At 36.8% G+C, this 25,887-nt stretch overlaps 1 protein-coding gene across 1 annotated transcript; it reads right to left on the reverse strand.

The window, feature by feature from the left end:
• Positions 1 to 366: 366 nt before the first annotated feature.
• On the reverse strand, positions 367 to 2,476 carry LOC117237445 (ES1 protein homolog, mitochondrial-like). Its single transcript, XM_033501420.1, has 4 exons — positions 2,266 to 2,476; positions 1,798 to 2,087; positions 950 to 1,113; positions 367 to 717 (listed from the first exon to the last, which is right to left on the reverse strand). Exons 1-4 carry the CDS (start codon positions 2,416 to 2,418, stop codon positions 506 to 508), a joined length of 819 nt encoding a protein of 272 aa, XP_033357311.1. The 5' UTR covers positions 2,419 to 2,476; the 3' UTR covers positions 367 to 505.
• Positions 2,477 to 25,887: the final 23,411 nt, after the last annotated feature.

Genomic DNA, 25,887 nt, shown 5'->3' on the forward strand with positions numbered 1-25,887 from the left:
TACTACGATCATTTCCTACGATTTATAACACGGGCACTCTGTTCTTAAGGTAAGTAAATTGTACTGGATATACCATAAGACAAAGTTAATCTCATCTGCAGAACAGACGTACAAAAAAGTAGGGTTTTCAAAATATGGAAAAAATTCAAGAATGCTTATACTTTCTACTATTGTACAACCAATTTTTGAGACAAATGTTTAAAAGATTTCTTAGGATGTGTATGAAAATCGCTTTAAGCAAATGAAATTAACTATTATGATATGCGATTGAAATTTTGCTCGATGAGTAAGTGATTCTGATTTTGCATGAAAAGTTAATAAATTGAAAATTTATTAATGTACTTTACAATCACTATATTTCGAGTAATTGATAAATATTTACACACGAGCGATGCACTTAAAAAGAGATAGAAAAATAAAACTTCACGATAATCGGGATATTTGTAATTCACTTAAGCGATTAAAAACTTAATATGATATCGAATAGAACATCGAGACATCGTTGTCAATTCATGCATTTTTTCAACGCAGCAATTAATTTCCCTATACCATTATGGACATCTAAATAAGACGCAGGTTTATACATCCAGGCTGGTGTACTAACGACATTGTACTTTTTACATCTCGTTACTCCCTTCACATTTTTCATTTCTATCCTGGCTCCCATGTCTTTTGCTTTCTTAATAGCATCGGCGTACGGCCAATCTTGTGCTGGTGCTAAATTTAAAATCATATAACGATGTACATTTTTGGTAATAATAAATTTTTGGTTTGACTAATATGCATCCTTGTATAAAATTATACTTGTTATAATCTTCTAAAAGTTTTATTGTTATATATTATAATATGATGGATACTTTAAGATAACTATCCTAATCTAATAACTAATTAAATAAGGTAAATCTATAAATAAAAGTATTGGACAAAAGTATTTTCTTTAATAACTTACAATCTTTTCCAAGAGTAATTTTAACACCTTTTAATACTCTCGCCACAAGAACGCTTGCAATGCACATCGATGCAATTGGTTTCTTCTCACAGTAAAAGTCTTCGATAAGCTTTTCCAAATCAGGAAGTATCGTACAGTCGGCGCCTTTTTCTGCGAAATTGCTCCTGTAACAAATGCATTCGATAAAGTGAGTAGGGAGCAGGTAAACAGAGTAATAAAGAAAAATTCATTTTATTAATACATTTTTCATATCATCGTCTCTTTTCGTTATATGTAGATTAACATAGTGTTATAAATCCTTTCATATGGAATTTATCGCTGATAATAAGAAAAAAGCTGGTTATGATTATATTGAAAGCAAGGTCAAAAGCGATAAATTTTCATTTTATAGCATTCATATTATCTTACGAATGGTTATCTTACGAATGGCATGATTACCCCCATAATTACAAAAGCTATTTCAGAACACAGTAATTTTACGTATCATATTTATAAATGTTACGAGATTCGTTTTAATTATCGAAAGTATTTAGCAAGGGGTAAAACATAATTCTATTAAATCTTATAACATATAATTTTCTCATATTTATTTATGAAAAACATGAATAATACATGAACGTTAATGAATGATATATAAGAAATGAAAATGGAATAATTTTATTTAATCTTAAAATTAATTGCATTCGTGTACTTCCACTGTAGCTGTGAAGAAATAAAAACTGATATAGATAAAAGATCAAAATGATTATATATAGCAAATCATGATTAGTTTTAACAAAAAGGATCAGTGTAAAAATTTCACGGAAATTAATTCTCTAACGATGTTTAAATAAAATACAAATACCAACAATGTCTTTGCCGCACCAAATCCTCCAGGGAGAACGAGTGCCCCATGCATGCAAGCTTCACATTCGCATAGCGGTTTAATGCTCGATCTAGCCAATCTGGCAGCTTCGACTAGTCCGTTTCTGGATGGACTGTTTGTATCTGGTTGTTTAGTGAAATGATCGACAGTTTCGCAAATGTCTACATCCGGCGCGTAAAAGTGTGGCACCATATCTTTCTGGCAGATATGTATCGTCGACGATATGGCTTCCGAAATTTCGGTACCATCTAGATAACCGCACCCGCACAAAATCTGCGGCGAAAATATTTCAGACCAAACATGGATTATATTGCAGGAATCAAACAGAGAAGTTCAACGATATAACGTTTCGGAAACTTTTAGTTTTTGAGAACTATTACGTATAAAAATAACACATCTAATCTAATATAATATATATATTTTATAATATTTTACACATATATGTACTTACAACAGCTACAGATACAGGTTCACAACTTTTCTCTTGCTCCCTTTTACAACACTTTCTGTTAACAATTTGTGACGTGTGAAAAGTGGACGATAAAACGGGTCTAAACATGGAATATTCATTTTGTAAAAGTGGTAGTATCCGTGCACGTATCATAATATGAAAGTGTGGAGTACAAGATAAAATGACGTTAAAATTTTATTTATGTAGAATTACATTTGACAAATAATTTTATACAGCGAATTCCTCCATTTTACTAATTTACGATATTCGTCTGTTTTATTCAAGGGACGATACAAAAAGAAATATTTAGGCGTGATTTGAAGGGAAATTAGAGAAAATTCTTTTTATAAATTTATTCCTTTAAATTTGGAATCGACGCCGATCCATGCGTATCGTTCTGTTTATTAAGCAAAAATAATTAACATACAGTTACGATCGGTAACAAGAACAAAATGCTTTTTTATTAAACATATATCAAACCAATACTATACATAAGCCTCTGTACATGTTTTACAACGAGCTATTGCCTATAAAGTATTTTTTTATTTTCTGATAGTATAGGCATCGGTTTTTGATAGATTTGAATTTTAAGTTCTAAGTACTTTCTGTAGAGGGCAGAATTTCCCAGAATTACAAGAAGAGCCCTCGATGTAGTTCGTGCAAACTATTACACGCGCTCGATCGATAAGTTCGTTTCATGGTGGTGCAATTTGGTTGAAAGCTGCGCTAGCCAAAGTGAAAATCGGAGAACAGCGAAAGAATGGGATGGAATAATAGAGTGGAAGCAAAGGGAAAAGGGAAGAGATAGGGGAAAATTCAAAGCCTCTCCTGTGCTTAAATAAACATCGGCAAGGTAGGCTGAACTTACTTTATGGCCCGTATAACCTTTATTGTGCTCTAGGAGCAATTTTCGCTCAGACTATGAATACGAAACACATTATGGGGAGCGGTAGAGATTTAACAACGGCATGAAAAACAGTGTACGTAATAATAAATTCTCTCTGACTCATTAAAATATATAAAAGAATCGACATTTTTCGGAAAAAGATATCGTCGGTTCAGTTTTACGATATGAGTCCTCTATTACAATCACTTTTTAGCTAATAATATTGGTGAATACATCTAAGGAAATGATAAGTTGTAACTTCCAATATTGTAAACTTCTGTTGTACAAAATTTATATAAATTTACAATTAATCGCGTGAAATAAGACAATGACAATCGTCCTTCGCGACTTGTTATTTTCGACGATAATATTAATTATACTCAATAAGATCGAACTTAAATTTATTATTTACTTCCACGATTAAACTTAAAGGACTACGTTTAAACTAACACTTATTATATCTATATTTAGATAGAAAGGCGAACAACGAAATACCGAGCGACAACGAAACAGTACTCGGGGTTGTGCTGCTTTTCGGTTGACGATTAAAATCTATATAGATTTTATTACATAACATGTATATTATACACACCTGTGTTACGTATAGATCTTATTATTTATATCTATCTGAACCAGGGCTTCAAACTCGTCCCAGAATCACGAATCGCGCAACCTCAGCCGATTCTAATTATCAACCGAAGAGAAGCACACCCCCGAGTACCGTTTCGTTGGCGCTCGGCATCTCGCTCTCCCTTTTGTATGAGACGTACGGAGAGCTAACGCATAATCTTATGTAAATCCCGCGTTTCCCTTATGCTCGTACGCCCTTTCTGTATAGGAAAAGCAACTTACGTGGGTCGGTTCTCTGGTTACACGTGGAAAGGGATGCTTAGGCGACGGTCCGCTGGTGTGTTGGACCAGGCTAGGGCGCGGGGCTTATATGAATGTTAAAATAAGTTTGAAATTGTCGCGGACAAGTTTAGCCCCGTGGGAGGCAGCCGTCGAGTAATTCCACTGTGCCGGTGGTTTCGGCCCTTCGGCGAGTTTGCGATCACTCGCGAATTCGTAGCAACTTCTACGCTTCGTAGCCTTCACTTACGTTTTCTCTCACTGTCCTGTTACTAATCACTCGTCTTTATTTTACGCGTATTTAATCGAACGTAATACGATAGTCGGAAGATGAACGACAAAGGAATGGAATACTCAGCTGCAATTACGGCGAAGGAAGATTGTTGAGACACGACATACGATCGTTAGTGTTGATGGTATTTGAATTAAAAAGAGGATATTAAAAATATTAGTGAGCATTAATGGAAAAAAACAGAAGCGAAACAGGTAATACATATACCTCATATAACATGTACGTAGGTGTTATCGTATACGCATGTACTCTATCTTCCATTTATACCACGCTTCTTTGCTTCCACAAATGTTTGCTGACGCATAGCTAAAATTATAAAAGCAATTTATGTTTTATTCCAGTCTGCGTAAAACGTACTTCGCAAAGATAAATGAATGATGAGCACATGTTATGCAATTTCTCTACGATCCTTGTCATTATCAATATAGGTATTACTCGAATTAAAAAAATCAATTAACGTAGCAATATTCTAGTATCGATGCTTATCAATATCATTGCAGATAGTATATTCAAAATTCAATGTAAAATTCACAAAATTTCTATTCCTCCGCTGCATCCAACTATAAAGAACAATTTCAGCCAACAAAAATAAATAAACGACACAAAGGACAAGAACGCAGATCCGATATCATATTAAAAGCTATGCACACAGAATATAAATTCCTGAAAGAACTGATTGATCTATACAATATGCCCGTCTACGCGTTACATTTCCTCGTCATATTCGTAATATTTCAAGGACCCAGGACAATCTTTTATCCGAGTGATAATAATCGTCAGCGTCGTTTCTACGCCTAGAATTTCGCCCGGCGTTGGCACCAGCCACGGAAAACAAACTTACAGGAAGTTACGGAAACCAAGCTTGCTGGTAATATTCCCGGCGACACGAGCAGCGAACTAAAACCGTTTTGCCGAATGACAGGCTGGTGACATTCAGTGAGGATGCTGGCGCGTATCGGAGGAAGGGATCATCGTCGACATTCTCGAAAGGTTTAAATCACGAGTTCACGGTGAAGGCGAACTGTACGCGCAGCCCGGACGATTTTCGAGGGTCGTCAGGGAGTTGAGGAAGGGAGTAAAAGGGAGAGAGAGAGAGAGAGAGAAAGAGAGAGAACACCAGGTGGGAGGTTGATGGGTAAATGCGATGTGATGCGAGTAACTGAGTGGCTAATTGAATGAGGTGCCTCCCAGGAGCGTCGAACCGTCGCGTGTCACACGTCAGAATTTCCGGACTGGGAACCGGAAATTACGACGATTGTCGGTTCTCTGCCAATTATCAGGTCGCGATATGATTGCGGGTGAAATCGCGCGATTCAGCTGTGAATTGAGTGCACACCTCCGCGAATCGTTTCTCCATCGGATAGCCGGCAGAGCGACAGAGTGAGTTCGTTGGTGGTACAGAGAACAGAGCCAGAGAAACCGGACTGTTCCCGTCAATCATTAATAATCCATCAAGCGTATCGATAGTTCGATTTCTCTACCGATACTCGAATCCGAGGGAGACCACGAAGGGGAAAATGATCGTTTGTCAATTTCTAAAAGTCCCGTCGATTGGCTGTTGAGCCGTGTCATGATGCGTTCATCTATTACCTAGGCTTGCGAAGCTTCGCAGACGTAAATCGGGTTATCGTTTACAAGGAAACTGATTGGCACGCCGGTGACTTGCCTATGATTTTAAATGTTCGCATATACAATTCGGTACATTTGTTATTAAATTTAGAAAAAATTAGTGTAGTGTAGAATATATGAAATTAAAATTAGACGATATGTAGCGTGTGAAATGATATCATAATTTATCAAGAAATAATAAGAATGTTAATAGAATTAATATTAAATCGTTGTAGTTTTATACGTTTTTATACATTACAGATTTGATACGTTGAACAATACGATAAGTGAGTTTGTACGTTTTACTTACAATATACATCAAACGCTTAATTATAACTCACAATCAGTTTTTCTCTATATTCAGAGTATGACGAAAAAGAAACTCGTATATCTTAAACTCTTGTATCTTATATATTATTCTTAGAAACGTAAATGTTATATGTAATGTGACGAACATATATACCCATCTCCAAAAGTGATGAAGATTTCATGATTCGGAGGACTCTTCCTTGTCTCTGAGCTTTTGAAAAAGGCCTACGAACAGGGAGCTGTTATTTTTCGCACTGATGAGCGTTCCGGCGCGTTTCCAGAAGGAAAACATGATCGGAAGATGGGAGAATAAGCGCAGAAGAGTTTGCAGCATTGCGGGCTGGTAAAGCTGGCTGCTTATGCATTCTTGGCGCGATAGCAATCGCGGGGATGGCGGATGTTGGCAGGGGTTGGATGCCGTGCGAGAACCAGACAAGAGAACAATTACGCGCCGTCAGCCCCGTGACCGGTAGGATGCCATGAGGCGAATCAAAACTAGGTGTGCTATCACCCCTGGGCCAGCTTCATCTTCGCGTTCCGAGGCCACGTTCTTCGTCCCGAAGGGGAAAGATCGAATCTCGATCGGTAAGCGAAGTTGGCAGTTTCGACGGATGCTCCGCAGGACCAATTTACGTAGACTTGTCAGAGGCTAAGTTTACGTATTTCTCTTCAGCTACTTCGATTCTTCTTTTCTACGTACACGGATCGTTTATCAAGTATTAGATTATTTTAGCGGTAGTGACTAGTAACGCAGAAACCAGACCATTGACGTTTATGGGATTTATAGAATATATTAAATTGAATCTCTTTGATAGTAGAAGTATCAGAGTTTCGTTATTTTGACATTATTTTTGAACATACTCTCGTTATTGTCTAATAGCAATTAAGTATATAAAATAATGGTTAAAAAATAATTTAACGTTATATCGAACGAAAGACACATTTAAAAGAGAAAATAGAAGACACATGTTGAAACAAACTTAAAAAGCCACGATTCCGAAACCCTTATCTTTCCTCGATATTGTGTCCCTTTTACCCTCGATACTTTTTCTGCTTCTTCGATCTTCCCTGCCTGTCCATGAGATCGCTTCCCTAATTTTCAGCACGATCAAACGTTATTTCCAACCTATCCACCACTACATTGAAACTTTCGTTTAACCGATATTGAGAAGTTTTTCGTTTCGTGTTAAAGATAACTTTCTCCCGTCGACTTTTCCTTTTCTGCTTCAACTTCGCACCCTATTCTAAGGCCCGTAAAATTGTTGTCAAAAGCACGGAGTCTAATTTCGTGCTTATCAAAGTAATCTATGGTCAATATTGTAAATTGTCACGTGCATTGGGATAAAATTTCGGTATAAAATTGCCTAATTTCACAGGTAAATGATAGAAAGCAGCAAGTTTAAAAAATAGAATGGAAGATTGAAGTTTCGTTCATTCGGTTTTGCGAGCTTCGTTTTATTAATTTCATGTTATATTCGTCGACAGATGCTTCTGATTAATTTTGCCATTTTTTAACCAACTTTAATATACCTGTCATAGAATCTTTTCATTTTTGAAATTACCTTGAAGATTTTAGTTTTTAGGGATAGCAAAGTGCGTTATACTTTAACCATTTCGAATTAAATAATCTGCTTACATTTAATGTTGCATGTTGCTGTAGTAAAATCGTTCGTATTCAGAAAGCGCGACGGTCGTTAAATAGTCGAATACGTTGCTATGATGTCTGCCGTTACACGTTCGCGGCACAATCACGAGCCACGTTTTCCTCTCAAGGTCTGAGTAATTAATTTTGCGAAACGAGTTCACACAATATTCCTCCCTGGCGAATGCTCGCAGGCAGGGAGCATCTCGATGCGCCTCTCTCTACCCGTCTAAAGCCATTTTCCATGGGATTTGTTTCGAACCACGTACATCACACGTCCCTAAATCTAAAACGTCTACTTGACGCTTGAGTTTCAAGGAAGTCGAGGCGCTATTAAAATCTTCGTAAAGTTCATCTCGGCCGGAATAAATGAATAAATAACAGATCTCGTTCGCGAAGGAAAGAAAGGGTCGGTGGGTATAAAGCGGAAACATGAAGCGGTTTGCACCGCCACTTTGATATTAAACCTCCAGCCCTACCGAAAGAAAACGGAGTTTAAATTTACTTTCGACGATCGTGACAAGAAACGACGTTAACGAAAGGCAAGCATGCCATATTTTCTGTATTACTTTTCATTTAATCGTGTACCTTGCAATAGCGGAGAACACCGAGCCTCTTATTAAATATATTTCATAAATATAAACACTTATTCCGCAACTATCTGTTTTAACATGTTAGAATATCGTGTCGTAATATATATTATATTGTTGGGTAAATATTATTTTATATGTATAAAACAGATATAGGACTGTGTGAAGATTTTATCAAAAATATTGTAAATACAAAATAATGTTGTATCCATACAATTAAATTTTAGGAAAATAATTAAACGTTAAGAATTACCATTATCATATACTTTCTGTAATATATGTATAGCACTTACTGTTTGTCTAATTCATCTCTCTTTTGAACATGTTACGAGAAAAACGTACACACACATTCGTCCAAAACTCTTGAAATATTTTCCTGTAGCGAAGCTTTAATGTTTGATGTAGATTACGAATTTAAAGATTTATACATTTTTCAATATAATTATTGATACACCAACAGTGTATATTTTCTTTAATCTACAAAATATTCAGCTGAATAAAATATTCCTTCTTATGTCTTAATAATTACTTAATTGTTCCCAAGTTTGAAGCAAATATAACTATAATTCTAAGACTTTCAATTGAGATTATACACATACTTCGTCTACTTCTCCTCATAGAATATTTCCTCTACATCGATTGTTTCGTAGAACAAATATGTATCATTAAAAGCGTTAAGTTAGCGTACAATAATTAGAAATCCTGATCCGTTCCCAGCAATAATTCTGCCTAGAAGATTCGTAGCGAAAAGAAAGAGTCTGTCGTTGCAAAGCGCGAACAACCGGCAAGTCTCGACAATTCGAGACGAGTTTCGTCGTGAGAGAGTTTTATTGTATTTTTTTCATTAACAAGTCCCGAGCCGGTCCCACGAGGACGGGAAAGTTGGCGGCGAGTTTTAGCGAGACTTTTGTTAATGTTCAGAATTAACGGAGTAAGGAGACTTTAAGTCATAAGGCCCCACGGGAGCGCGGGGTTCGACGCGAACTTTCACGATTCTTTATTTCTTTATCAACTCCGACCCTTGGTTCCACCTCCGCCTCACGGAATGCTCGCCAACCCGACGAACCGTTTCTTCTCGCTACGCCGCCACTCTATAATTACTTTGTTCGGCACAATTCTCTTATTTTCTTTCCCTTTACCTCTGCGACATCGCAACCCAGCGAAATCGTGCCAGGCTTCGACCGAAGCTTTTATTCCAGCAGTTGATATTCGAAAATTGCATCGTACTTCGTTACTCCGTTGTATATATGATATCGTTGAAATTTTCATTTCCAATTGGTTTACAATCAATTGCAACTTTGACCGCATTATTGAATTGTTCGGGGATAAATAAACGGACTCGAATTTGTTATTTGTAGACTGATTATTAGGTATCTGTGCTTAAAGGTGCAAAATGAATGCATCCGAAAAACACGATTGATCGCATTTTTCATGTTTTACAAAGGAGCAATGTTAGCTCTGGAATGACACACTGAGATCTTTCAGATTGCGTGGTTATCTGATTTTATTTATCTGCTATTTTTTTTTATCGTAATCTGATAGTATAAGAAGACAATGTAATGCAATTTGTTCGATAATGTACTGTAAGATAATTTCTCCATAGAAGTTTAAATTGTTTAATAAAAAGGAGAAAAGAAAATTTTTATTTGTTCGATAATATGCAATATATTGGAAAATTATTTCTTTGTAGAAATTTCAATTGTTCTAATGAAAGAGAAAGCAGAAATAATCAATTTTATGACTTCTATACTAATTTCATGGTATATTACAGAGCTGTTATTCAATAATTTTTACATAATCCATCAAATCTGCGACAATAATTTCAATGTACCTGCCAGTTTCATATGAAAGTGAAACTTTCTTCACAAATGCTATATCTGTCCGTGTTTCATCCAATGTGCCTTTCTATGAACTTAACTGTATAGGACGGAATGTGAGAAACGTCATGCATAATATAACATGATTGCATCGTGTACATTTTGATGTTCCATTAGTACGACGATTGACGTATGGATCGTGCGGACTGTATCCGAGTCGAGGTAAACGTGTCTTCGTATCATCGTATACGTCGAGCATCGACCAGAATGGTCTCTTGTAACTAATCAACCGACTGTCTGGGCCAAATCAACCCTTGTCGTAACGCTCGATGCTTCTGTACTGAAGGGACAACCTAATTATGAAAAACGAAAGATCATCGCAAAAATGAGTTTCATTTCTTTGCTTTATGCGTCGAAATATAATTGAGTATATGTTATTAATATTATATTAAATACGGACTATTATTTGTTGACAAGGTATATTAAGTCGATCGTTAATATAAATAATAGGAAGATTTATACGGATTAGGTAAGCCAAGAAAAGTATCATGTGAGATGACAAATGAATAGAATCAAATGATCAAAGAAAATGAATAAGCGTTAGACAGTAAGTATAGGTTGGGATTAACATTTTAATAATAAGTTGAAAGTAACTAAAATTTTTGTCTTGGTCGTTACCTAATTGCATGATGAATATCGAATTGTTATAAATTGATAGTCATTCGTATAACCTGTAGTTAGAGATAATGTCTTATCTTTTATTTCAAGTGATTGCCAAAGAATGAGATTTCGTAACTAACTGAGCATGCGGAAATCGAATAAAAAAATCTTGGTAGATATTTCGGTAATGAGGCGAAAATTGAGACAGCTTTATTAAGTCGGGGGAAGTTGCCCTGATTAAGTTACAACTCGACCCTTCGGGCGGCTACCAAAGTCACCCCCGTTGCTAATTTTATTTATTACACAATTTAAAAATCAATGCCTCGATAGAAACTAATAAAGGAGCGCTGCTAAGACCGAAACGGTTCTTTTTACCCCGTAAAATTCATACTTCATTAGAAATAAACTTATTCAACAGAGAAAATTTACCAAATACTAGTATAATTTTTAAATTACAGTACATTAAATTATTTGATCTAATTTGATTTAATGGCTATTATGAATCCGAATAAATTTATGTTAAAATTATGTCCATGATAAAAAAAACATATTTTTATAAAATAGATAAATTACTAAATTGTTTCTGGATGAAACCGTGTGACAAAATATATATATATCATTTATAGATAATTATTTTCAGTAGCCTATTTGGTTATTTTAAACTTTCATCATATTATTCATGTATAAAATTCATAACTTTATATTATCTAATTTCGAAAAATTTTTTCCTTTGACTATGATAATTAATAACTATAGCTTAAAATTAAGTTAAATTATATTATATATGTATTTTATAAATATTTTAATATTACAATTGGCAAAAACCAAATTTTGATATAAAAGAAAATTTGTCCATTTTATATCAAAGCCAGCACGTTTTATTATTACTAGTAGATCATGATAAACGTATGAAATTTTTAATCACAATTCCGATTTCATATAACAAGTCACCAACTATGAGGGCATTGCAGCAGCCCGTTGTACGCTAACTAAGTTATTTTAACCCGATTAACGGAAGACTAAGAGCTGACTTAGCTGGAGGGGTGAATACAGGACGTGGGAGGTAAATACCTCTGCTGTCAGTCTCTACATTTTTAATTAATTAACGATCAATTTGCACGCGAAATGCACTTTAAGAAGTTTAACGCATGCTCACGAAACTTGATAACGCGGGGCATGGAAAAATAAGGCTGATGTCAAGATAAAAGCGCTCCACTAATGAAGACTGATACATTTCCGGTTCATTGCAAAAACATCATGCGAATTGTGCGATAATGAATTAGATTTACTACGAAGATTTACAAATTAATTAAACAATTGAATTATTAATAAAATAATACAGAATAATAAATCCAAAAAATGTGTAGGAGAACGAAACTGAAGAAAAATTTTATATCTTTATTTATTTTTCATACATCAGATAACATTTAATAAACGACTGAAGACTTCGTTCTTAGTGACATATCATCGTACTGAAAAGTTAGGACGGTAGAGAAGATTGGATCCTCGATTTAGTGAGCAATTAACAGATAGTGTGTGCCTTGATTGCAAAATTAGGCGAAAGACCAAGCGTCATCTGCTGCACGTTTTGGGAGTACAAGATCCTCTCGAGTGCTACGGACCTCGTATATCCCTCCAAAACCATAGTCCAACATAGAGGACTTTATCGGGTGCTTTGCCTCGTAATTAGCCATTTTGAATCTCAAAGGTTCCACTGAAATCTTGAGAGATTTCTATTATAACACCGTCTGTTACTTCATCTGAATCTATAATATACTCTGAAGAACAATATAGAAATTATTATTCATTACTACTTCTCACATGTTACCAATTTTATTAATGCTACTACGCATTGCTGAACATTACGTCTAAAACGATCCTGCAGAGACTTTAAGAAATAGAATACACATTGTTTCTCGCTTTACATTATCCACAGATAACTGCTTAATTTAATACAAACTAAAAGGTACTTAAGGATGAATAGAAGCTAAAATATTAGAAAATTGGAAATTAAAAATGAGAAAGTTAAAACGTATTCGCAGAGAAATATAATTATGCTACTTGCCTAACTTACTTTCAAAAATAACTAGTATTCTTTTTTTATATTTAATTGTTACATCGTATAACCAGTTAAAGAACGTACGTCTGTGTACTTTCTGAAGCACCTATCAACTTGATGTCACGTTAAAAAATGTACCAAGCAATATCAACAATTTTACCGTCGTCGAAGAAATTGCATCCAAATCCGTTTCTGTATGATTCAGTTGGAAAAGTGTCAGCTTTTGTAGGCCAGCAAGCGGCAGTTGCCGGATGCATCGAAACCTGCAACTTGACTGCGCTGCTCTCGTATATTGGTTCACGTGTGCGCACACGCTCTCAGCGTACGCAAGCATTCTACGTCAGGGTAATAAAACATTTCGCGTGCGAGGGTATAATTGTCGGGGTCGGCCCGTGCGCGGTTTATACGGTGCTGGTACGATGAGGGGTGGCAAGGGATGGCGAGGGGTATGTAGTCTAGGTTTAGGGGCCCCGGGAGGGTACCGCGCCCCCTTTTTCATCCTGTAGTTATTTATCGCCCTGTTCCCTACTCTCTCTCGCTCTCTCGCGGTTCTATACACCCTTGACTTGACCAGTGGCGAAGGTGGTATAGCTGGCCGCTGGCATCGGTGATAGAACGTGATACGTTTGTTTCTACCAGCGGTAGTTTTATTCCGACCTTCGTCAAGTCGTTCATGACCCTCGGAATCAAGAATTGCCCGACACATTTCGTTCTATACTCGCTCACTCCACCCCAATCGTACTTTTCTCTCCCTTATCCTTTCATCCGTAGCCCTTTAAATGCTAGATTTAATACAGTTTCGCGACTCTGCGAATCTTTCCACCATCAGCACACAAACTGGCAAATGGAGCGAACAAAGGCGGGACTTGTTGCTACTGCTTGTGGCAAAATCTGTTTAACGTCGCTATTTTTCCAATGAAAGGAGTGATTTATGTAGTCAAATAAATTAGAAAGTAAATTTTGAAAATTGTGAGTGGTCAAGTATTATCTCTATTCGAGTTGTTGAGATGCATTTGTAAAATTTTTGTTGCAATTTGATTATGTTAGATAATATTCTTTGAAATATTCTTTGCTTAGATTGTTACCAGAGCCAATTACGATCCAAATTCTTCGAAAAATTAATAGAATTTGAAGAGTTCAATTTTGTTGAGATTTTCAAACTCCAGCTTCAGGAAATATCGTAGATATTCTACATTTCTATTGGTGCGATTCAAATGCGTGCGCTAGACGTTCCTACAAACTGTATTAAGTTAAACGTTCAGTAATGGACGGAACAACTTCAAAGTGGCGATAAATATTAAAAGATCTTCTCGGAACTTTATTACACACTAATAAAAGTCGCGAAGAATTTTGATGTTCGCAGACAGAACGTTCCAGACACGAAACTGACGGGACTTGCAATCGAGGGGAAATGCGTTCAGCAGTAACATTCTGTCGGGAGGGTTCGGTATTCTAGCTACGTAAGTGACACATTGACGGGAGCTGACCACTGGTTGGCAGCCCTGACCGTCTCCCTAGGGTGGCTAGTTACCGCATGATTGGCCCTCCATTACCATATAACGTGCACACTAACGTGCATGCGGTCTTCCACGATATTCCTGTGCCACCTTTAGATCTGCTTCGATTTCCTGGATTTCCAGGCAAAAAGAAACTCGACAGATTTCGGAGATTTCTATCTTGAGACAGTATTGTCTTTTCTTTCATATTTATTTTCTATATGTTTATTGCATTCATCTTGATCATTATTTATCGAAATCATATCAGAAAATTTTTAGTTTGCTAAGTGGAAATCTCAATAATAAAGGAGTGAGAAGTTAAGCTTCGATTATGGCCTTCCATCTATGTATCTATTGTTCTAATACATTTCTTATAACTACATAAAGAACAATAACTTATTTTATTTGTGTTTTGTAATGATTGAACTGCAAATTTTCATGTTTTATACGAAATTTGAAAGTGTAAAATTACACCGAATACATATAATGAAAAGATATATAAAATATCCAAAGAACAGTACTTCCAATATTTTTTTATATTACCTGTCAGGTAAAACAATTTTCTATCTTTACTTTTTTAATTAAATTCTCAAGAATATAAATTTGCATAAAAATCCGCGATCTAGTAATAACGTTGCACTTGCAGAATTTTGCATGTTATTTCACTTTGATTGTTCCTTAATGAATCAAGAATTATAATATTTCCGTTCGACGTGAACATAATGAGAACAAAGATATACGCGAAAAAGAAGAAAAGAAAAAACTAGAAACCTATCGTTTCGTTGATGGAAGTGGGCATCGGTTCCCCCCGGACATAATCGTTTCTTCTAACACGCGCATTTTTCGAGATTCTGGTATGAGTCGACAAGATGTACGAACGAGTTTGCACCGAGGTTTCAAAGGTTTTTGCGGCCTTATCTTCCGACCCTTGGTTTAAGGCACGGACTCAACGAAGAGAACAACCCTGCCACGGTTAGATGGATAGACACGATGCGAACGTACGTAGACATGTGAGGGTGCACTCGCTTAATTACACCGGAGGCCTCATGGGATGCTGAGAGGTTGAAGCGACCTTACCCTTCCTCTTCCGTCCTTTCGGCTCTCCACCTTCGACTCTCTTCCCCCTTTCTCGTAGCCTGATATCGTTCCATCTCCATCCAACATTCGTACTTCTCACGTGATGTCTGCAACCTACCCTCCAGATGTATCGCATCTCCGCGCTGAGATTTCCAAACTGGCGCGTAGGTAAGCTGGTGTTGCATCTCTCTTGGGGATCCGTGGCCGGTTGCAGTCGAATGCACTGTCTGCATCGTTGAGGCGTTCTGCAAACGAACCGCAGCTCGTAATGGCGCAGGAGTAATTCCCCGTATCCGACGTCGTTGCGCGCGAAACACACTACTCGTTTCGCCCACCTACCCCAATATACACACGTCTTATAGGAACGCATTACGTCGAAATTCGCTTTTTTATTTTCACGTATGCTTCTGATTTTTCTTCGTATCTCTTGCAATACATTTTTCCATGTACGTTATATTACATCAAATTTTTGATGATTCTATTGTATATGTTTCTTGCGTGGATTATTGATAATTAAAATTCCCTTTCTTATTTCCACATCTGTATGCGCCTACTTTTACCTTGTATTTCTTGCAATGTATTTTTTTGTCATATGTAGAGTATGACGTATCACGTGCTGTAAAAAGTATGTCATTTGACAAAGTGGTATGAAAACGCAGTATATAGAAATATAATTGCTGACATAAATTACACGTATGTACTCGAAACATCAAAATTCGATTGACTAAACTTTTTCGAAAGAAGATAAACGCGGATTAAAGTAGTGTCCATTTTGCGAAAAGAAAACAGCGTAGACATCGATCGTGGCTAATATTGTCGCATAATGAATCGGTAGCTTGTTCGCATAGAACGATATACAGATAGGTGGCACGCCAACGACGTGACAATTACCTCGTAATCGGTGTCTCGTATCAACCCCATAGCAATTCCATACGTTCTATTCTGCCCTTGCGTCTTTGCGATGCGATGCCACTCGACTGCCCGATATTTAGCTGCATTCACTTAATTAGTTAATTAATGAAGAGCCGGTAAATGGACTTAATAACGACTCGCTGACCGAGTTAGCTGAGGCATGCCCGATCCCAAGGACATTCATCATTCCGACGCCTGTTAGTGACACGGAACGTTCTACGTGGTCTAATCTCGCGCCCATAAATAAGATAACAATTTTTCATCCCCTCTTACGGAGTTTCGACTCGAAGGGTCGCGCCCATGAGGAACGAGCTGAGGGGACGCGAACGAGGATGTCAGAGGCAAGAGGGCCGAGGCAGATAGAAAACGGAAAAGTTTGTAACCCTCGTTACCGGGTATCGAGTTCCAATTAGATGACGATCGCATTTCCAGTGGCGGGCCGGAAGACGTTTTTGCGTGTACCTGAGACGAACGGCCGATCGCCAACTTACCTTATCCTCCCATGGGTAAATCAAACGGATACTAATTTGCAGCGTTCAGGGAATTTCCTTGATTCGAAGATCGTTATACGCTCTAAGGTCGCAATCATTGCGATCGTTGCTTCCTCCGTATCGTTATCAAAAATGTATTTTGGATGGTGTCGATATAAATTGAAAATTACACAATATGAAAAAAAATGTGTATTGTATATTAAATAGCAGTTCAGACATATCTAGTTTACGATCTATATAAGAAGCGTTATAGATTAAGAAATCATTATTTAGATATAACAAGTTTACAAGGTTCATTCATTACTCTAATTACCGTTACACTAGTTTCTAGTCACACGAACGTTTTCTACATTGTTGCGAAATTTCGTATTTTCCGTCACGCATAGTTGCAAATGTTGTCGTTTCGTGTAAATAAGATCGATGAATTTTTTCACTTAAATCGTCTTGTATTTCATGTGTTAATTAGTATTTCAATATCATTTACAAGCGAAAGTCACACAGGAAAAACACGATAATATAATATAATATAACACTTTTGTTCGTGCAACATAATGGAAAAAATGATTAGAACTATTGTGACCCACATAAATAAGAAGAGGCTTCGACTGGTTTTATTATTAGGAAATAGATGGATGAGGATTATAGGATATAATCAAATCAATGTATGCTTTTCGTAAAATAATATTGTTTGTTTATTATCATAAAAAATTGATTACATTTTTAGACGTCACGAAATTATATCGTAGCAAAGAAGAAAGTTGCAGCTTTGTTAATGAATAAAGTAGAAAAATGGTACACTGAACAATTCAAATATGTATAACAATGTATTGAAATTCTCAAAATCTTCGTTTACATTATTATGATTTTCAATTCTCCATGTTGAATTCCAAAATTGTTCCTCTTTAAAAGATGAAAACTCTAACTCACACGTGCACTTCTCCTCTATAACCTTCAAACACGATAATATTCAAACTAATTTTTAACTAATTTAATTAACGTGAAAAATCTTTGAATATACATAATTGTAGAGCGTATTCTATATATGTTTTGGTAACAACGCGACGAATATTAATTTAATAATTTAGCAAGTTTCTCGTGTAACAGTACCTGTGTATTAGTTCACGCCCCCTTACCTATGGACTGTTTGGTACACGAAACGAGCGTAACTCGATACGGAATATCGAAGTCAGCGTACCCTCTCAAGAGGTTTCGAAAGCCACGATATGTAGCTCGCGACTCCGGAAGGAAGGAAGGTACGTTCCAGAGAGGTTGCCGGGAAGATCGTGGCGTAGTAGAGGGAGCGTTGCTAGATGCTATGGGGGTGGAGGATGCACTCCAATGGGCCCCGCGACAAAGAGCAAGATCAGTGTGACTCTCAGCTCTCCCCTGGGCTCTGAACGACGCTCCCACATGGTTCTTACCTTACTACGTCGGATGGCATAGTTGCAACTTTGAAACAAGGTTATTCCAAAGAAAAAACCACACTTACCCTTTCGATGCATTTAGATGCACTTAAGTGTATTCGTGCGATTTATTAGACGATCGATGAATATTCTATACTTTAGTGCTTTTACTCTGTAAGGAAAAAGATATATTGTAATATTATAAAGTTGATATATATCAGAGTAAAAGCATAATTTACTATTTACGTATATACTTTGGTGGATCTATACTAACAATATAGGAATCTGTTAATAAATTATACAAATTAACTGCGAGCTAATAATCGAAATACGTAAAATAAATTTCTTTAATTATTATTATTCGTAGTCTGATAATGATATTTGATAGGTATAACGAAAATTAATTAACTATTAAAATTCTCATTATAGTGGACGCTTTTAAGTATGGTATAATGATTATCTTTATGTATTTTCTACATCCATTGAAATATTTTAACGAATTATGTCCAACTTAAGTGTAGTAATTATCTCTACGTGTCTCATACATGTATTGGAATATGTTAATAAATTATGTCGAATTCCTAATAAATGGTGTTAAGGCACAGTATAAAAGAGCTCCGGTGCCGTCTTGATCGTCGATTTAACACGTTACGGCTTATTCGAATCCTATCGGATCAAGTATGTAACAAGATTTATTCATCCGTCTGATATGCTTCTGGAGACACTATAGGAACCTGTATTGACAGTCACTGGGGGTTCGAATAAGTGGTACTCTCCGTGGCTGACTTCGGCCGACGGGGGTGCGACTGAGGAGAGTTTACGTCGACAGTGCACGGTAAACCCCCGGAATTGTGGCTCCCCTTGCGCCTCCAGAGACTCCGGTCCCGTGTATTGAAAATTACATCTTACTCTGCCGTGAACCACCCACCGACTACCCTTCTACGAATCAACTCAACCCCCGCCACTTGCAACCGTTGCGTCGATGCGTTTGTAATCGGCCACAATCGCTTCTCGATATTATCACTCACAGGCACGTTCGTTCCTTGATGTTGAAACTTTTTCTCTTGTCCTCGTTCGTGTGAAACAAATTTGAATACTGTCACAACTGTTTTATGATCGGTGTGAATGTTACGTGGAATTATTTCAAGAATTTAATCAATCAACGAGCATTAAAGCGAAGAGCAGTATAAAAAAATTGAAACTATGATGTAAGTAAATAATATAAATCTGTAGAAAATTACGGATAACATAAAGAAGCATAAATTATACTATTTAAGAAAATAGATATTATTTCATAAAAATGAACTAATAGAAACTTTGAGAAGTTAAGTACTGTTTTGGAACAGATACAGGAGAAACTTGCACGTGCTTGCACGTGTCCCGTAAATTTGCTTGATTCAAATAATAAAACTTGAAAATCTTTTCAAAATATTATGGTTTAATAAAACTAAATATTTTTGATACAGTATTTTCAATTTATTTACCTATCTTGTCAGACTATTGGAATAACTTCAAATGATCTCAGAATTCAATTATGATGAGGTAACAAATGGGCAAAAATGGGCGACTCTGTATTCAACAAAGTGGGAGTTTGAAGAAACGTACAACAAGTTGAGCAAGAGGATAGTAAAAGGGTAAAGACGACACATAAGTTGTTCATGAAGCTGCGTCGGTGGCGTGTAAAGGAAAATATTGAAAGGCGACTGGGCGAAAATGTCGTTTTGAGAACACGTCAAGTCGACGGCGGCGTTAGACCGTATCAGAGTGAGGGGTTAGGTCAGGTCTCGTGAAAATATCGAAGCGAGGGAAAAGTATAAACATTTAGACAAGTTTAAACTCAGAACTTTCTTTTCGTACCGGTACGAAGAGAGGTTCGGTGTGAGTTGACGTTTCCAAGACTTCAATATTTGTTAAACTCAACTCCTCGTCCTTTTACCTCTCTGACATCCCTCTGGCTTCTCCTCTATCCGTGTGCCATCGGTCGTCCCCTCTTTTATAACGCATAAACTTCACAATATAGGACCATATACGAGTGACATATAGATTTTATATACGATTACCTCTGCAAATGCATCGTCATTTTTCTTCCAGTCCAATAAACCTAAGTGATTTTGCGACCGTATTTTCGTGGTTCCATTTCTATTGTGCTGCACTTTGATGCGACCGACTCTCTGTATATTTTCCGGTATGTTTATAGATTTACACTGTTTACTTCTATTACCTTCTTTTACTTGCAGTCTTTGTCTTGATCACAAAGCTTTAATGTTATTTATGTGTCGTTGAATCCTATGAAATAAATAGGTCAATATATCAGAGTGATAAGAAATGAAATAATGAGATATAATTAAAACAGGTATTTTGGATATACAGCCTTTGATCATCGAGTTAGAACAACATGTACAAAGTTCACTCTTCTAATTACGATATATCCATAAATGGCATGTGGTATATGATTCTTGGTTGCTCAAATTATTATTGAATATATGAATGATCATGTGTACATAGTAATTAATTTGTTATTATATCATGTCACAAAGCGAGAACTGTCATAGAATTCTTTTCATTATAGAACCTCCCAGTATTTCCATAACTAAATAATTCATTCAAGATTTAATTAAGGCAAGGGAGGTAAAGTCGAGCTATGACATGACGTGTACATGTACATGAATAACAACCTTGTAATTAACAAACTTTGTCACTATATAAAGATGGCTCACACCATTCAATTTTACTAAAACAGAGGGAAAGGCGTTGAAACTGCTGAGTAATCCTAATTCAATGATCAAAGATTTATGAAACAGTAGAGTCATTTAAATTTCCAAAATTAATTGAAATACCGATACAGATTTTTTATAAGAACTCAGTAATTTGTCAAGTTTATGTCATTTTCCGTGTCCTACTTCTTATGAGCATCGATGATAAATAAATCAGTGTCATCTTGATATCTCTCGATTCACAGACATAAAAACCAGTGCATTCTAAAATAGCTAGACTTTCCGGTGCTCGGCGAAGATTTCGCTTACGACACCCACGTACACAAACGGGTTTGCACGGAAGGAGCTGTATATATACATTGACAACGTTTCTTGGTGGCATGACGAAGAGAATGTTGGCGACGTAACTGGAGCAGGCTGAAAGTGGCTGGAATCATCCGAAGTCCGAAGCGAGCGAAGAGCGAGAGGGTCGTAGAGTTGGTAATTGGCAATATGAGTGGCTGGATCCTGCAGGATGTCGGGTCAGTCGCACGCCCCTGGGAGCACCCCCTTTTCTGGGGTGGCGATGGCCCGCCGCTCCTCCTCTCCCTGGCCACCCACCTCCTGCTTCCGACGACCGGGCTCGGCTGGAAGCAGGAATCAAATTGAGTTTCATACTCGCAGGGACTCTCACCCTGTGTACTGACCGTAAGCTCGTGCATTCGAGTATCGCTTCGCTTCTCTGATTTTAGCATCAGACTCTTCGCCTGTGATCCCGGTCAGCCGACCGAAGCTACGCCGGAGGTTCATCGTTTTAACCTTGCTAATTGTACCGATCCTGCGAGATTCGTTTATTGCTAAACAGTAGCAAACGTAGTCCCACACTTTCGTGATATTCTCCGGTCCATTGTATCGGTTAATAATTACTTGCAGAAGCCGATTGTAATTTATGATTTCAACCTATGCTTCCTTTTACGCGTTAAAGCGTAGGTTTAAGAAAATATATTCAATCCTTTATTAATACTTTTAATTCGTCGGTTGCTACTGACGCATAAATTATATCGTGTCAGTTATCTAATTAATTTATGTATTTAATATACAAATAATTATGCTGACGCTATTTATTTTCGTGTGTTTGGACGAAATGATTTATAGAAGTTAAAAGGGAGGTAACAGTGATAAAGATACTTGTAATGAAAAATACGTATAATTCCATAGGTAACTCTTCGTTGTACTTTTTATCGGTGAACGTGTTAAACAAATTTTTAAGAGATCAAGCTATACAATATTAATATATAGATAATAAAAATATAGATATACAAGAATAATAATGGGATGTAATCACAATTCTAATGGATCTGGGTTATACTTTCGTAGTTATGCCACTTATGAAAGTCTTAGGATTTCGAATACGTCAAACCTGGAAAAGATGAAGTTGAAAAGATAAAAAAATTATCTGAAGTGATACTAATAATAAAAATACTTGTGAGTAGGAGTGTACATATGATAAATCACACGTCATCACTTCTTAATACATAGAGAAAATGAGTTACAAATGTAATTAAACCACGCGGAAGGAAAGAGCATCGTTTACCGAAGACATTGATAGTCAGCGTTATCCATTTGTACGGTTGAACCGAGATGAAGTGGTTGACGGGGGTCAGAAAGGGGAAGGAGTAGGGATGAGGATGTGGGGGTGGTATGGGAGGTGGGGTTAGTTGTGTGGCGGCGTCTGGACCGCGGATAATAGGAAGCTACCGGGGTATCTCTGCTAATCACGTTAAGTCCGGCAGACCGCTTTGTGCCCCGCGAACGAGCCACCGGTCGAAATTCCCAAGTCCGAAACTCATGACCAACACGAACGCAATCCTGTCAGCTTCTCCTCCTTCCTATTCCCATTCTCTTCTCTCTCCCATTACCCTCAGTGCTCACGGACCATCCGGCAGAGCGAAACTGAAATTCTACCTCTTCCACTTCGTTTTCATCACGCGGTACCTATGTAGCCGAGGGTGGAGAGCTTGAAAACCAATCGTCCCTGTAAACTCTTCTGTGATCTTGATATATGTGGTTGCTTTCTTCTTTTCAATACGCGTCGATGGATTATTTTCATATTTTACAAATTAATTATTTAAGTAGATATATAGTAAGATAGGGTTGTTTGAGTCAGCTTTACATAATGAGATGTTCAAGTAATTATTTCAAGAAAGACTCTACACCTTTTTCTTTTGTATATCTGTGATCTGGAGACGGCTGTTACGAAGAGAATAGAATTTAGTGAAAAGAATTCAAAACAAGGAGAGGTCCATATTATTGTGCCTTTGAATACAAATTTTGTTTTGGGTTACAAGGTCTAGAAACAAAAGAGCAATAAGTAGATTTCTATTGCTGTTTCTTGTAGCCTTTAGCTAGAGCTATGCACCAGGATTAACTTTTCGGTAATGTCCTTTGCTATAAATATATGAACGTGCTCATACCTGTACTTATACCTATACTTATTTTAATATATTTTTCTATTACAAATTCATCCACTCGTTCCTCTATCATGAGATACCGTTAGTGTTCAATGTAATAACGAAAGAATGAGAAGATATTGTATATTTTCAAGGGAAAAATGTAAAAAATGAGATAATGAGAGAAATAAGCCTGTGTGCAGGTATTTGAGTCAACGAAAAGATATTATGTAAGAACTAAGAGAATGAACAACAAAATAACTTCCAGAAACAAAGTGATGTTTATACGCTATTGAATTATGACAAATAAAATTTGAGTTTCTGATCTTTTGATATGTAGAAGTTATGCGCTTGTAGAAAACTGTAGCAGTAGATGGTTTAAAAATTGTTCATTGTTCAAATTTGGCAAATTACTTAGCTTGCCTTAAATAACACTATTTTAAATAAGACAGTAGACGCTAAGAAACTATTTACGCTACATTAGCACTAACAAACACTTTTTCCATATTTTTATGCTACTTTTAGAGGGGGATTAACTTATGTATTAACTGGCTTACACAGATATCAAATGTTAATATACATTTAACATAAGCATAGCTTTCGTTAAATTTCGCGGTATATTGGAAGGGAATTCTAGTTTACAAGGTCCAACAGTGAGAGCGTGTCATCACTTCAGACGGGATTTGCGACTTGTGAATCTCATTAAAGCCATTGGTGCGTGCTTTTCGGTTTCCAGGCTTCGCGCCGGCGACCGACGACTCCATTAAGATGACCACGTCCCCGTGATATTGCTCAGACTCAAGCTATCACCATATCTTCATCGTAGTGCTCACTGGTTCCTCTCACAGTCGGCAAATTTCTGCTACTAAAGAGCCGGATTATGTGACTCGCGGTCTCTGCCGTAAACTGTATAACGGAACATCAATGATAGTTTCATTTACGTAGAAACGTACAAGATAGGTTCAAGCTGTACATTCAAAGACTTAAAACTACGTACTTTATATACATTTCCTAGATCTATACGTATAATATGTTTCGTAACTCTTTCGTTACTTCAATTATTTAAATAACCTTCCCAACATAACTATTGCATTTCCGTTTCTATATATTTCAACAAAGAACTTAGGGTGACAAAGATAATATTATTATTTGAAATAAAGACATGTCTGATAAAAAAAATTTATAATTTCAGAGATGGATTTTCTGTACTTTTAGGATAATCCTATTGGCGTAACATACGTGCCAGTAGTAGAGAGTGGCGTTTATTCCGACATTGAGTGTTCAGTGTACTCGGACAAATGAAATATTCTTTCTAAAATGTAGCAGATGCTGGATGATCTTGTCATTCGGCACATTCTCCTCAGTCTTCACTTTATCCTACTCGATTATACGGAAAGCAAATTTGAATAATGTCTTTTATCGGCCTACGCCCTCTTGTTATCCGCCTGGTAGACAGGAAGGTACGTGTGCGTATTTATCGTAAATATTCCAAGTGGTTTCGCTCCCACGGGATACCGTATCGTTGTAGAAGTCTCGACATTAAGAGGAGTGTGTTTTGCTCAAGATTTCGCTATGTATCAAAACGAGGCGATTAAAAAGTTTTAGGAACAATCGCGATAGGAATATCATAAACATACCCCTAACATGTAAGAAGTTTCCAGATCGATTCAATTTCGAACTTCGGTAGATTTTACTTTATACGGTATAATCTTTTTCAAATTACAGTTATTGATGATTAAAATATTATTACTTTCTTTGAGAATAATTTATCAAAAATGTATCAAATGAGAAATGGATTTTTATAAATATCGTTGTTGTTCACTAAATGCCAAAGAAATTTATGGTTATATTTATTCTATTCCAAACACGTACGATTGGACGAAATATTAAGTCAAAAAAGTCAAGAACTGGTACAAGGAAGGTCCTTTTTCGATTAGTTAAGAAATGCTTAGGTGCCCATCTCTTTCCGTGGGGTCGATTAAACTCTTTCACGGTCGAAGCAGTAGGATGTAAAACGTAATTTGTAGAAGAAAGCCCGACAAAAAGGGTTGTTACCCCCTGGGCGTGGGGATAATGCGACCCTTGAGATGCCAGACCACAGAGTGATCTACGGTTCTCTATCGTATCCTCCGTGTACTTATATGTACAGCATAGAAGTCTCTCTGGTCAGTTGGATGACATTCACGAGATACCATAGAAAGAAGAGGATATCGCACGATTTTGTGGAACCCCAAGAATTAACCTACCGCGAAAAATATGCAAATACGAACAAAAACCAAACCGGTACAGTTCGCTTATTCGCCTGTCCATCCGCTTGTTCTAGCGTTCCTCACCCTTTTCTGCTTGTCCCAACCTCGTTACGTCCCTAGCTCGGACTGGCAGACCGAA

This window comes from Bombus vosnesenskii, unplaced genomic scaffold (genome assembly GCF_011952255.1).
Source record: "Bombus vosnesenskii isolate JDL3184/JDL3185 unplaced genomic scaffold, Bvos_JDL3184-5_v1.1 scf7180000013264, whole genome shotgun sequence".
In the NCBI taxonomy this organism is placed as follows: domain Eukaryota; kingdom Metazoa; phylum Arthropoda; class Insecta; order Hymenoptera; family Apidae; genus Bombus; species Bombus vosnesenskii.